Source organism: Scyliorhinus torazame, chromosome 9 (genome assembly GCF_047496885.1).
Source record: "Scyliorhinus torazame isolate Kashiwa2021f chromosome 9, sScyTor2.1, whole genome shotgun sequence".
NCBI lineage: Eukaryota > Metazoa > Chordata > Chondrichthyes > Carcharhiniformes > Scyliorhinidae > Scyliorhinus > Scyliorhinus torazame.
The window spans coordinates 23528154-23543504 of NC_092715.1; the positions used below are offsets into that span (position 1 = coordinate 23528154).

Here is a 15351-nt window from a genome sequence, read left to right on the forward strand (position 1 = left end):
GGTTATGAGTGAGTATTCATTCTTCCATATCCATCCCAATTTCTCCCCCCCCCCCCCCACCTTTTTTTTTTTTAGGAATGACGAACATCCAAAGCTTTATTTTCTGTTATTTTCTACATAAATTCTAAATGCATTATTTCTGAGAGAAATTTTTTAAAGGTCTGTGGCATTCACAGACTTGAAATGGCTCATGCTTATTCTCTCTGCACATTGTTTGTACGCTTGGTGGGTTCTGATCAACTGGTCAAAGCTTCAGTATGAGTACATTGGAACAAAGAAGATTAATTGTTTACTTGTGTTGGCTGCAAGTTATGATCAACTAGTCAGACCCACTCATCTACAGAAAAAAAGTATGCATGGAGGATAGGATTCAGCCTTTAACAAAAATATCATTAAGTGCTTAAAATTTGCTTGTGGTGGTTTTGTTGCGGGGTGGTTTTGAAAATGTATTTTCAGAAGTGATCAGCAATGCTAGTAATCACTAAATTAACCATGGAAATATTGTAAAATCTGGGTTGTTAATTCTAGTTTTCGTGCCCGCAAGATTCTAAAGATAAATTAGTATTCTAGTGTCCAGTACAGAACTTTGGTGATGCCCACTCATGACTTGCACATTAAAAAAACTCCTTCACCAAGCTTCTGGACTACCGATATCACACCACCACCCCCTCCTTTCCTTCTACTGGTCATTTTATGCTTTAATTTTGCTTTTGTGTAAATGTTGCAGAGCAATGAAGCAATGCTGTTCAGCACATTCTGCCCCTTCTTAACAGTTGATTTTAGTAGCTTCAATCCCATTAGGTTTCTCTTGGTTCTCTTCTAGTTGAAGTTGGCTTAAGCAGAATGAGTTTAATCACTCTTGTTCTGCTGCACACAAATCCACAACTCAAAATCACATATGATTCTTCAACATAGACACCACAAGGATGGTTGGTATGAGATATGAACATATATTAGGAGTTGCAGCACTAAGATTAAGTGTTCCTGTTAACCAGAGTAGAAAGAAATGTATCACTCATTTAATTGCACTAATCTGGGTGTACTTTACTCTAATATCTGGTGGGGAAATAAGGCTCTATTTCCCAACATTGACATCCTTCAACAATTCCTTCAACAGTCCAAAGATGTGCAAGTTAGGTGGATTATCCATGCTAAATTGCCCCTCAGTGTGCAGGGATGCACAGGTTAGGTTAAGGGATTACGGGGATAGGCGGGCTTGGGTGGAGTACACTTTCAGGGGGTTGATGCAGACCCGATGGGCCGAATGGCCTCCTGCACTGTAGGGGTTCTATGAATTGGAACACATAATACCCTTAACAAAATTCCTAGTGGTTATTTACTAAAAGTTCCTTCTCTGTCATTCGGTCAAAATCCTGGTTGTCCCTCCCTAACGCATACCTACACCACATGGACTGCAGCCGTTCGGGAAACCAGCACACCACCATCTTATCAGGGGCAATTAGGAATGGGCAATAAATGCTGGCCTAGTCAACAATGCCTGCAATGAAAAAAGAATTGTTGGTACAGCCTTATTGACTAACCACTTTTACTCAGAATGTTAAAACTTAACGCCTTGCTAACAGGATAGCAAAATGCACTACACAAAAATGTTTGGTTGATGGCATTGCTCTCAGTAGGAGATGGACAGAATTCTTAATTGCAGTTATGTGACCATGCTTGATATATTTATGTAACCAATGAATCAAAACCGAATTTCTGCATGATTGGGCAATCATTGCCTGGATCAATTTGACAGTCACACCGGGCAAATATTTCCTCAAATGGATAAAACTTTCTTAAGTTATCATTTCTAGTCTGCAAGTGGTTTGAGTCGTTTAGGGAGGGACAACTATGTTTATGAACAAGTACAATTGGCAAGACTTGTGAACAATCTCGAATAGTTTCGCTGATATGTGAGAAACAGTGTATCAGCATTGGTTCAATATGCTCTTGCTGCAATCCATGTTTACGCACTGAATGTTTTTAGTAAATGCATGATTTATTTCAATCTACAGTTTCACTTTGTTTTATAGTTATAAAAACTGGCCTGGATACTGACCATTTGGTATTCTTGATGTTTGTAGTGGACAAAAGAATCTGCTGGTCCAATTCCCAACCAGTTTGTGCCACTAAACACTGACCCACGTGAGTTCAAAGAGATGAGGAATAAGGTAGGACAAAAATGACTCGAGTGCTTGTTCTGAAACTAAATGCTATATTGCTTTTTTAATAATGCTGAAGGAAATATTTCTTGAGTTTGAGCAGTGTGACATAGTCAAAAAGAAATTTTAATTTAGGAAGCTCTGCGTAGCACTAGAAATGTATCACGGCAATGGACCTATCCATGGTGTTTCAATTTGCTCTCTGTAAGGGCTTTTTAAAAATATATATTTTTATCTAGTTTTAGTTTTATCTTACAAATTATGCAACCAAACCATTTTCAGCGCAAACAGGTATAGTACAAAACCAGAGTTATTGCAAATATCAGAAGAAACAAGACAGGATGACTTTAAAGCATAAAGCGTAATCTTGTGCTACTTCTCTCCACGACCCAGCCCTAATATCAAGGCCTAATTACCTTTGCCAGCGGCTCTATGGCTAATGCTTCAGGGGGTCAGGGTCTAGTCCCTCTTTGCAAACCAAAGTCCTTGGACCAAAAACCATTCGTGATTACTGCCGCCAAGGATCTATGGTACAGCACCTGAACCCACTTAATATATTACTCACCCAGCCCAAATCTCCGCAAAGTGTACACCAGTTAATTCAAAGGCTTTCTATGCACCTAAGGAGATCACCAGCTTGTCCAGCGCTTACTTCTGGAAAACCTGGATCACATTCAATAACAATTAACATTGTTACTGGAAAACCTACCCTTTATGAACCCAGTCTGATCGTCCAAAACAATCATTGGAAGAATTCCCTCTAACCGCCTCGCCAATACCTGAGATAACAATTTCAAATCAGTATTTCAGAAGTGAGATTGGGCTGTAGGAGGCACACTCCTCCTGGTCCTTGCCTTTCTTCAAAATCAGGGAGATGTTTGCCTCCCAAAGCGCCAGTCGCAGCAGACCTGTCTCAAAAGGAGTGACCGTACATACCAACCAATTAACAGACCCTTAAATTCCCTGTAAACCCAAAACTATCTGGCCCGGGGCTTTGCAGAGCAGAAGTTCCTTAATAGCCACAGACACTTCATTTTTAGAGATAGGAGCACTAAGGACCAAAAGCTGATCCTACAAAATCACAGGGAGCTTGAGGAAAGAGACGAATCCTACCATGCATGTCATCACATCACCAGATTTATATAATTTAGCAAAAAAATCCCCAAATGCCCTGTTAATATCTCAGTTTTCATTAACCTCCTATCTCCTGAGTTTGGCACAGAGGAGATCGCCCAAGAGTCCTCCCTCTTATTAGTCTACAAGGCCAATTACTAAGTTGGATTCATAGAATCCCTGCAGTACAAAAGGGGGCCATTCGGCCCATCGAGTCTGCACCGGCCCTCCGAAAGAGCACCCTACCGACGCCAAATCCCCCAACCTACACGTAACCCCACCTAGGAGCAACTCAACATAGCCAATCCATCTAACCTGCGCATCTTTGGCCTGTGAGAGGAAACCGGAGAACCCGGAGGAAACCCACGCAGACACAGAAAGAATGTGAAAACACCACACACAGTCACCAACTTCATGGAATTAAACCCGGGCCTCTGGCGCAGTGAGGCAGCAATGCTAACCACTGTGCCACCATGCTGCCATTTGGGTGTATTCCCAAACTCATGCAGTTTTTGCTTTGTGTACCTTAGACTTCTCTTGGCCTGCTGTCAATAAAGAATCAAGAGCCACCCTAGCTATGTTATTCTCCTTCAGCAATTACTTGCTAAGGGCCCTCCTGTACTTCTTCACGTCAGACAAACAAACCTCCAACCAGCTGGATCTCCAGCATTCTCTGTCTTTTGTTGGTTGTGTAAGAAATAACCCAACCCCTAGCATAGGCATTGCAGGTTTCTCACAGAGTGAAAGGAGAGACATCAGAAAGGGAATTAACTGAATAAAAAACAAAACCTCAAACTCCTTATTAAACTATGTAATAAATGATTTATCCCAAAGCAGGGAGGCGACAAACCGCATGACCTAAAGCAGCAGGGGGGGCCCTTGAACAAAAATTCCAGGAAGATGGGGGCATGGACTGAGATTACAATGATACCCATAGAGCAAGAGAGCACTAAATATAGGATAGACCTAGGCACAAAAAATGGTGATATTAATGAGGGGGCTAAGAAAAAAAGCATAATCCTGATCTATAGACTGCAAGGTCCTCCACACGCCAAGGTATCCCATGTCCTCGCACGCCAATGCCAGTCTTCTAGCCTGCAGGGTATGGGGATTTCTAGTAACACAGCTTCTCCATCAAGGGATTCAGATGACAATTAAAGTCTCCACCCACAAAAGAGTTAGCCGAGGTCAACTCCGGTTGTATCATGACCGGTAAAGGGTTGGAGGACCGAAGGGACTGTTCTTTTACTGTATTGTTCTTTGTTCACTGTTCTGCAAAGTAAAAAAAAAAAAACCTGAGTGATAAACTCCAGGCAATAATTTAGCAGGGCATATACATTCATTATTGAGTCAGTTTCTCTGTGTACTAAGCCCTTAATAATCACATACCTGCTTCTCTTATCCTTAACACACTACTTCATTTTGAAGGGAACATTCTTGTTGACCAGAACTGCTACACCCTTGCTTCTCATTGGGAAAGAAGCAAGCAAGACCTGCCCCACCCATTCCTGCATTAAGTGCTCCTTGTTATCCAAGTGACTCTCCTGTAACAGGGCTGAGACATCTTTGTATTTAAGAAAAGAAAATATCTTTTTCCTTTGATAGGATGATGAAATTTCAGTATATTCCAAAGGCAAGGTTTAAAATCCGTTATTGCCATTGCGTAGACCATCTGAAAAAAAGTAGAATAGGATTTTCGCCCCACATTCAGCGTGCGCCATAACACCCAAAGAACAAAGAACAAAGAAATGTACAGCACAGGAACAGGCCCTTCGGCCCTCCAAGCCCGTGCCGACCATACTGCCCGACTAAACTACAATCTTCTACACTTCCTGGGTCCGTATCCTTCTATTCCCATCCTATTCATATATTTGTCAAGATGCCCCTTAAATGTCCCTATCGTCCCTGCCTCCACTACCTCCTCCGGTAGTGAGTTCCAGGCACCCACTACCCTCTGCGTAAAAAACTTGCCTCGTACATCTACTCTAAACTTTGCCCCTCTCACCTTAAACCTATGCCCCCTAGTAATTGACCCCTCTACCCTGGGGAAAAGCCTCTGACTATCCACTCTGTCTATGCCCCTCATAATTTTGTATACCTCTATCAGGTCGCCCCTCAACCTCCTTCGTTCCAGTGAGAACAAACCGAGTTTATTCAATCGCTCCTCATAGCTTATGCCCTCCATACCAGGCAACATTCTGGTAAATCTCTTCTGCACCCTCTCTAAAGCCTCCACATCCTTCTGGTAGTGTGGCGACCAGAATTGAACACTATACTCCAAGTGTGGCCTAACTAAGGTTCTATACAGCTGCAACATGACTTGCCAATTCTTATACTCAATGCCCCGGCCAATGAAGGCAAGCATGCCGTATGCCTTCTTGACTACCTTCTCCACCTGTGTAGCCCCTTTCAGTGATCTGTGGACCTGTACTCCTAGATCTCTTTGACTTTCAATACTCTTGAGGGTTCTACCATTCACTGTATATTCCCTACCTGCATTAGCCCTTCCAAAATGCATTACCTCACATTTGTCCAGGTTAAACTCCATCTGCCATCTCTCCGCCCAAGTCTCCAGACAATCTAAATCCTGCTGTATCCTCAGACAGTCCTCATCGCTATCCGCAATTCCACCAACCTTTGTGTCGTCTGCAAACTTACTAATCAGACCAGTTACATTTTCCTCCAAATCATTTATATATACTACAAAGAGCAAAGGTCCCAGCACTGATCCCTGTGGAACACCACTGGTCACAGCCCTCTAATTAGAAAAGCATCCCTCCATTGCTACCCTCTGCCTTCTATGGCCTAGCCAGTTCTGTATCCACCTTGCCAGTTCACCCCTGATCCCGTGTGACTTCACCTTTTGTACTAGTCTACCATGAGGGACCTTGTCAAAGGCCTTACTGAAGTCCATATAGACAACATCTACTGCCCTACCTGCATCAATCATCTTAGTGACCTCCTCGAAAAACTCTATCAAGTTAGTGAGACACGACCTCCCCTTCACAAAACCGTGCTGCCTCTCACTAATACGTCCATTTGCTTCCAAATGGGAGTAGATCCTGTCTCGAAGAATTCTCTCCAGTAATTTCCCTACCACTGAAGTAAGGCTCACCGGCCTGTAGTTCCCGGGATTATCCCTGCCACCCTTCTTAAACAGAGGAACAACATTGGCTATTCTCCAGTCCTCCGGGACATCCCCTGAAGACAGCGAGGATCCAAAGATTTCTGTCAAGGCCTCAGCAATTTCCTCTCCAGCCTCCTTCAGTATTCTGGGGTAGATCCCATCCGGCCCTGGGGACTTATCTACCTTAATATTTTTTAAGACACCCAACACCTCGTCTTTTTGGATCACAATGTGACCCAGGCTATCTACACCCCCTTCTCCAGACTCAACATCTACCAATTCCTTCTCTTTGGTGAATACTGATGCAAAGTATTCATTTAGTACCTCGCCCATTTCCTCTGGCTCCACACATAGATTCCCTTGCCTATCCTTCAGTGGGCCAACCCTTTCCCTGGCTACCCTCTTGCTTTTTATGTAAGTGTAAAAAGCCTTGGGATTTTCCTTAACCCTATTTGCCAATGACTTTTCATGACCCCTTCTAGCCCTCCTGACTCCTTGCTTAAGTTCCTTCCTACTTTCCTTATATGCCACACAGGCTTCGTCTGTTCCCAGCCTTTTAGCCCTGACAAATGCCTCCTTTTCCTTTTTGACGAGGCCTACAATATCACTCGTCATCCAAGGTTCCCGAAAATTGCCGTATTTATCTTTCTTCCTCACAGGAACATGCCTGTCCTGTATTCCTTTCAACTGACACTTGAAAGCCTCCCACATGTCAGATGTTGATTTGCCCTCAAACATCCGCCCCCAATCTATGTTCTTCAGTTCCCGCCTAATATTGTTATAATTAGCCTTCCCCCAATTTAGCACATTCATCCTCGGACCACTCTTATCCTTGTCCACCAGTACTTTAAAACTTACTGAATTGTGGTCACTGTTACCGAAATGCTCCCCTACTGAAACATCTACACCTGGCCGGGCTCATTCCCCAATACCAGGTCCAGTACCGCCCCTTCCCTAGTTGGACTGTTTACATATTGTTTTAAGAAGCCCTCCTGGATGCTCCTTACAAACTCTGCCCCGTCTAAGCCCCTGGCACTAAGTGAGTCCCAGTCAATATTGGGGAAGTTGAAGTCTCCCATCACCACAACCCTGTTGTTTTTACTCTTTTCCAAAATCTGTCTACCTATCTGCTCCTCTATCTCCCGCTGGCTGTTGGGAGGCCTGTAGTATACCCCCAACATTGTGACTGCACCCTTCTTATTCCTGATCTCTACCCATATAGCCTCACTGCCCTCTGAGGTGTCCTCTCGCTGTATAGCTGTGATACTCTCCTGAACAAGTAGCGCAACTCCGCCTCCCCTTTTACATCCCCCTCTATCCCGCCTGAAACATCTAAATCCTGGAACGTTTAGCTGCCAATCCTGCCCTTCCCTCAACCAGGTCTCTGTAATGGCAACAACATCATAGTTCCAAGTAGTAATCCAAGCTCTAAGTTCATCTGCCTTACCCGTAATGCTCCTTGCATTAAAACATATGCACTTCAGGCCACCAGACCCGCTGTGTTCAGCAACTTCTCCCCGTCTGCGCTGCCTCAGAGCCACACTGTCCCTATTCCCTAGTTCTCCCTCAATGCTCTCACCTTCTGACCTATTGCTCCCGTGCCCACCCCCCTGCCATACTAGTTTAAACCCTCCCCTATTTCCAACACCAGAGGCGCCAGAATATCCCTAACATGTTCTTCTCTTGGATAAAATACCTTATTAATTTACAGGATGTGGGCATCGCTGGTTAGACCTGCATTTATTCCCATCCCTAGTTGCTCTTCAGATGGTGGTAGTGAGTTCCCTTCTTAAACCACTGCAGTCCACGTGGTATAGGTACACCTACAGTGCTGTTGGGTCAGGGAGTACCAGGATTTTGACCCAGCGATGGTGAAGGAACGGTGATATATTTCCAAGTTGGGCTGGTGAGTGACTTGGAGAGGAAGCTCCAGGTGGTGTGGTTCCCAGGTACCTGTTGCTCTTGCCCTTCTAGATGGCAGTGGTCATGGATTTAGAAGGTGCTGCCAAGAAGGAACCTTGGCAAATTCCTGCAGTGCATCTTGTAGATGGTACACACGGTTGTCACTGTTCGTCGATGGTGGAGGGTTTGAATGTTTGTGGAAGGGATAGCAATCAAGCAGGCTGTTTTCTGGATGATGTTGAACACTCAAGGACAAGAAAAAGATATTCAATGCAGCACTCAAATGTTAACACCTCCCACTAAGCAGGATGTGTGACAATGAAATCAGACAAACAACAAGATTGCAGGGAGAAAGTCAGATTTCAAATTTGCGGATTATCAGTTCAATTCCTTGCCCTCCCTGGACTTAACGAAGGCCAAGGCACTAGTCGGATCATCGAAAGAGTTAACGGAAACATTGGCTATCACTTTCAGGGTCACGGGATAATGCATAATTCCAGCTGCCTTGAGTAGCCTTCGAACTTCATCGAAGCCTTGATACCTTAGCTACGTCACTGCTGAATGTCCCAGAAAAGGAGATCCTCACCGCTTCATGGAGCCAGGTCACACCTCACTGCGGGATCCTCTGATCTTTAAAATTGTGGAAGCAAATGATTATAGGCCTGAGACGTTTGTCCCTCAACCTCAAAGACAGGATACAGTGCGTCCTTTCCGCCTTCACATACAGCCCAAGAAAATGTGGCAGCCAATTCTCAAAGAACTTAACAGGAGTCTTGTGATCCACTCCTTCTGATGATCCGATATTCTTTCTCTGCCCTCAGTTCTCCAAATCTTCCAAGAATTCTGACGTACCACAGAGCTGGTTTTCCAAGGATTGATTACGAGCTTCAGCTGAGGAAGCAACATTTAGAATTTAGAATTCATTCCTCCGTTTCATCAAGCCTCTTTTATTAGTATTCTGCAGCTCAAATTTTGCGTCAGGCCGATTTGTTACTCAGATTTGTTACCCCGATTTGTTACTCAGATGATGTTTGTAGTCATCATTTTCAGCGCCTCAGAGAGCGCTGGGTCGAGAGACCGCTCGAGGATCAAGTCGCCATTTTTAAAAGGCGGCTCCACCCCTGCTGAATCCCACTGTGCCCTATCTTTTTTTTTTTATTCGTCATGGGATGTGAGTGTCACCAGCATTTATTGCCCATCCCTAATTGCTCTTGAGGGGGCAACCTGTGGATCTGGAATCCAGACCAGGTAAGGACGTCCGGTTTCCTTCCCTAAAAGACATTAGTGAACTAGATGGGTTTTTACGACAATTGGCAATGGTTTCATGGTCATCATTAGACTTTTAATTCCAGATTTTTATTGAATCCAAATTTCACCATCTGCAGTGGCGGGATTCAAATCCTGGTCCCCAGAGCATTACTCTGGATTTTTGGTTTATTAGTCCAGTGACAATACCACTACGCTACCGCCTCCCCGTGCCAGATTTCCTTGCGTTTTTCACCATTTTCTCTGTATACTTATACAAAGCTTTTCCATGGACATGCTACCAATTATTAACTCTGAATCGGCGAGCATGTGACGGCAAATAGGATAAAAGGCAGATTATAAAGCGAGTGGCCAGATTCCGTGGAAAATCTGCTATTCTTGCACCTGCATCACGTCCATTCTGTATGGGCTCCTTTAATCAGTTGTCTCAAACTTTTGTAATGAAAAGATTCTAGGAACTTTTCTTAAAGTAATAGGATAATGTAGAAAAGGAAAAAGTGGAAGAACATCTACTTGACAGAATATTTTTATACCCTTGCCTAACAAACACCAGCTAGAAACGTGACTAAAGCATGTATGAGGGCTCTCCTATATTTGGTATCCGTGAGAAATCTTTATGCCAGGTTCTGTGGTTCTGCATCACATAGAGAATTGAGAAAGATATTGTTCTTTATCCCCCTAGTCACATGCCTTCACCTCCCTAAATGAATGGAGTAGCAAAACAAGTCTGCAAACTCTCTCCAGCAAAGAAAGCAATTGGTATTTGGTTTTAACTTCAGCAACTAGCGGGGATCCAATTACCAAGATATATTATCCTGGGTGTCCACTTGCAGTAGATTATTCCATGTTCCAATACTCCAATTCTTCTAAGATGACTTCTTGATCTTCTAGTTACAATACTGAATTCTGTGACCCCCCTCCCCCATCCTATTCATTCACAAACTATGAGAAACAATTTAAACTATCCCTTCAAATGCAAATTGCTGCATTAGACTTTGTTACATGGGAAGGAGTCCGTTTACAAAATTTTCTTGATAACTATAATTTATCATTCTTGTGATTCTTTGTACTGGAGGATGATGATCCAGTGTAATACTAAGGGTTAAACCATTAGACCTTGGAAAAGCAGTGGGCCGTTCAGCCCATCGCGTCTGCGCTGCCATGCAATGAGATACTAACTGATCTGATGTAATAATCCTTAACTCCTGCCTTATCCATAACCCTTGATCATTTTCTGATTAAAAATCTGTCTATTTCAGCCTTGGACATTATAAACACAGCCTCGAGAGACTTCTGCAGTAAAGAAATCCTCTGATTCACCACCCTCGAAGAGAAGAAATTCCTCCTGATCTCTGTCTTAAATAGCGACCCCCTCACTCAGATTATGCCCTCTGGTCCTAGACTCTCCCACAAAGGGAAACAACCTCTCAGCATCTCCCTGCCAAACTACCGGAGAATCCGCTAAACCTCAAAGAACAAAGAAATGTACAGCACAGGAACAGGCCCTTCGGCCCTCCAAGCCCGTGCCGACCATGCTGCCCGACTAAACTGCAATCTTCTACACTTCCTGGGTCCGTATCCTTCTATTCCCATCCTATTCATATATTTGTCAAGATGCCCCTTAAATGTCCCTATCGTCCCTGCTTCCACTACCTCCTCCGGTAGCGAGTTCCAGGCACCCACTACCCTCTGCGTAAAAAACTTGCCTCGTACATCTACTCTAAACCTTGCCACTCTCACCTTAAACCTATGCCCCCTAGTAATTGACCCCTCTACCCTGGGGAAAAGCCTCTGACTATCCACTCTGTCTATGCCCCTCATAATTTTGTATACCTCTATCAGGTCTCCCCTCAACCTCCTTCGTTCCAGTGAGAACAAACCGAGTTTATTCAATCGCTCCTCATAGCTAATGCCCTCCATACCAGGCAACATTCTGGTAAATCTCTTCTGCACCCTCTCTAAATCCTTCTGGTAGTGTGGCGACCAGAATTGAACACTATACTCCAAGTGTGGCCTAACTAAGGTTCTATACAGCTGCAACATGACTTGCCAATTCTTATACTCAATGCCCCGGCCAATGAAGGCAAGCATGCCGTATGCCTTCTTGACTACCTTCTCCACCTGTGTTGCCCCTTTCAATGATCTGTGGACCTGTACTCCTAGATCTCTTTGACTTTCAATACTCTTGAGGGTTCTACCATTCACTGTATATTCCCTACCTGCATTAGACCTTCCAAAATGCATTACCTCACATTTGTCCGGATTAAACTCCATCTGCCATCTCTCCGCCCAAGTCTCCAGACAATCTAAATCCTGCTGGACAGTGGACAGTCCTCATCGCTATCCGCAATTCCACCAACCTTTGTGTCGTCTGCAAACTTACTAATCAGACCAGTTACATTTTCCTCCAAATCATTTATATATACTACAAAGAGCAAAGGTCCCAGCACTGATCCCTGTGGAACACCACTGGTCACAGCCCTCCAATTAGAAAAGCATCCCTCCATTGCTACTCTCTGCCTTCTATGGCCTAGCCAGTTCTGTATCCACCTTGCCAGCTCACCCCTGATCCCGTGTGACTTCACCTTTTGTACTAGTCTACCATGAGGGACCTTGTCAAAGGCCTTACTGAAGTCCATATAGACAACATCTACTGCCCTACCTGCATCAATCATCTTAGTGACCTCCTCGAAAAACTCTATCAAGTTAGTGAGACACGACCTCCCCTTCACAAAACCGTGCTGCCTCTCACTAATACGTCCATTTGCTTCCAAATGGGAGTAGATCCTGTCTCGAAGAATTCTCTCCAGTAATTTCCCTACCACTGAAGTAAGGCTCACCGGCCTGTAGTTCCCGGGATTATCCTTGCTACCCTTCTTAAACAGAGGAACAACATTGGCTATTCTCCAGTCCTCCGGGACATCCCCTGAAGACAGCGAGGATCCAAAGATTTCTGTCAAGGCCTCAGCAATTTCCTCTCCAGCCTCCTTCAGTATTCTGGGGTAGATCCCATCAGGCCCTGGGGACTTATCTACCTTAATATTTTTTAAGACACCCAACACCTCGTCTTTTTGGATCACAATGTGACCCAGGCTATCTACACCCCCTTCTCCAGACTCAACATCTACCAATTCCTTCTCTTTGGTGAATACTGATGCAAAGTATTCATTTAGTACCTCGCCCATTTCACTGGCTCCGCACATAGATTCCCTTGCCTATCCTTCAGTGGGCCAACCCTTTCCCTGGCTACCCTCTTGCTTTTTATGTACGTGTAAAAAGCCTTGGGATTTTCCTTAACCCTATTTGCCAATGACTTTTCGTGACTCCTTCTAGCCCTCCTGACTCCTTGCTTAAGTTCCTTCCTACTTTCCTTCTATTCCACGCAGGCTTTGTCTGTTCCCAGCCTTTTAGCCCTGACAAATGCCTCCTTTTTCTTTTTGACGAGGCCTACAATATCACTCGTCATCCAAGGTTCCCGAAAATTGCCGTATTTATCTTTCTTCCTCACAGGAACATGCCGGTCCTGTATTCCTTTCAACTGACACTTGAAAGCCTCCCACATGTCCGATGTTGATTTGCCCTCAAACATCCGCCCCCAATCTATGTTCTTCAGTTCCCGCCTAATATTGTTATAATTAGCCTTCCCCCAATTTAGCACATTCATCCTCGGACCACTCTTATCCTTGTCCACCAGTACTTTAAAACTTACTGAATTGTGGTCACTGTTACCGAAATGCTCCCCTACTGAAACATCTACCACCTGGCCGGGCTCATTCCCCAATACCAGGTCCAGTACCGCCCCTTCCCTAGTTGGACTGTTTACATATTGTTTTAAGAAGCCCTCCTGGATGCTCCTTACAAACTCCGCCCCGTCTAAGCCCCTGGCACTAAGTGAGTCCCAGTCAATATTGGGGAAGTTGAAGTCTCCCATCACCACAACCCTGTTGTTTTTACTCTTTTCCAAAATCTGTCTACCTATCTGCTCCTCTATCTCCCGCTGGCTGTTGGGAGGCCTGTAGTATACCCCCAACATTGTGACTGCACCCTTCTTATTCCTGATCTCTACCCATATAGCCTCACTGCCCTCTGAGGTGTCCTCTCGCAGTACAGCTGTGATATTCTCCCAAACAAGTAGCGCAACTCCGCCTCCCCTTTTACATCCCCCTCTATCCCGCCTGAAACATCTAAATCCTGGAACGTTTAGCTGCCAATCCTGCCCTTCCCTCAACCAGGTCTCTGTAATGGCAACAACATCACAGTTCCAAGTACTAATCCAAGCTCTTAAGTTCATCTGCCTTACCCGTAATGCTCCTTGCATTAAAACATATGCACTTCAGGCCACCAGACCCGCTGTGTTCAGCAACTTCTCCCCGTCTGCTCTGCCTCAGAGCCACACTGTCCCTATTCCCTAGTTCTCCCTCAATGCTCTCACCTTCTGACCTATTGCTCCCGTGCCCACCCCCCTGCCATACTAGTTTAAACCCTCCCGTGTGACACTAGCAAACCTCACGGCCAGGATATTTATGCCTCTCCAGTTTAGATGCAACCCGTCCTTCTTATACAGGTCACACCTGCCCCGGAAGAGCTCCCAGTGGTCCAGATAATGGAAACCCTCCCTCCTACACCAGCTGTTTAGCCACGTGTTTATCTGCTCTATCTTCCTATTTCTAGCCTCACTGGCACGTGGCACAGGGAGTAATCCCGAGATTACAACCCTCGAGGTCCTGTCTTTTAACTTTCTGCCTAGCTCCCTGAACTCCTGCTGCAGGACCTCATGCCCCTTCCTGCCTATGTCGTTAGTACCAATATGTACAACGACCTCTGCCTGTTTGCCCTCCCCCTTCAGGATTCCCTCTACCCGTTCGGAGACATCCTGGACCCTGGCACCAGGGAGGCAACATACCATCCTGGAGTCTCTTTCACGTCCACAGAAGCGCCTATCTGTGCCCCTGACTATAGAGTCCCCTATTACTATTACTCTTCTGCGCTTTGACCCTCCCTTCTGAACATCAGAGCCAGCCGTGGTGCCACTGCTCTGGCTGCTGCTGTTTTTCCCTGATAGGCTATCCCCCCCGACAGTATCCAAAGGGGTATACCTGTTCGAGAGGGGGACAACCACAGGGGATTCCTGCACTGACTGCCTGCCCTTTCTGGTGGTCACCCATTTCTCTGCCTGCACCTTGGGTGTGACCACATTTACATAACTGCGATCTATGACACTTTCCGCCACCTGCATGCTCCTAAGTGCATCCAATTGCTGCTCCAACCGAACCATGCGGTCTGTGAGGAGCTCCAGTTGGGTGCACTTTCTGCAGATGAAGCCATCCGGGACGCTGGAAGCCTCCCGGACCTGCCACATCTCACAGTCAGAGCACAGCACCCCTCTAACTGACATTGCGTCAATTAATTAAAATTAAAATTTGTCTTTTTTTAAAAAATATTTTAATAAAAATTTCAAAGTTACTGTCAACTATCTGTTTCCTAGCACTAGATTTCTAATAGAAATGCGATAGCTAACTATAATACTCTCCAATCTCTGGCTTAGATATCCCTCTAAATTATAATTAAGTTATTATGTTTAATTAGTTACCAAATACTCAAATTATTTTTAAATTTAGGGTAGAATCCCAACCAGCCACTCTGGCCACAGCTTTTCTGTGATGTCACTTCAGTTTCCCCGACACACACAATTTGAAAAAAGGTATATAAGTAAAAATCACTTACTTACCTTCTGAGTGTCTTCGATGTTCTCAGGTTCTCTCGCTGACAGAGACTGCTCCT

General features: G+C 44.8%; 1 protein-coding gene across 1 annotated transcript in view; it reads left to right on the forward strand.

Annotated features, from left to right (window-relative positions):
- add1 (adducin 1 (alpha)) overlaps positions 1–15351 on the forward strand; it is a 281597-nt gene that overhangs the window by 209818 nt on the left and 56428 nt on the right. The window contains 1 exon segment of the mRNA XM_072515692.1: positions 2085–2171. Within this exon segment, the coding sequence (XP_072371793.1) occupies positions 2085–2171 (87 nt within the window).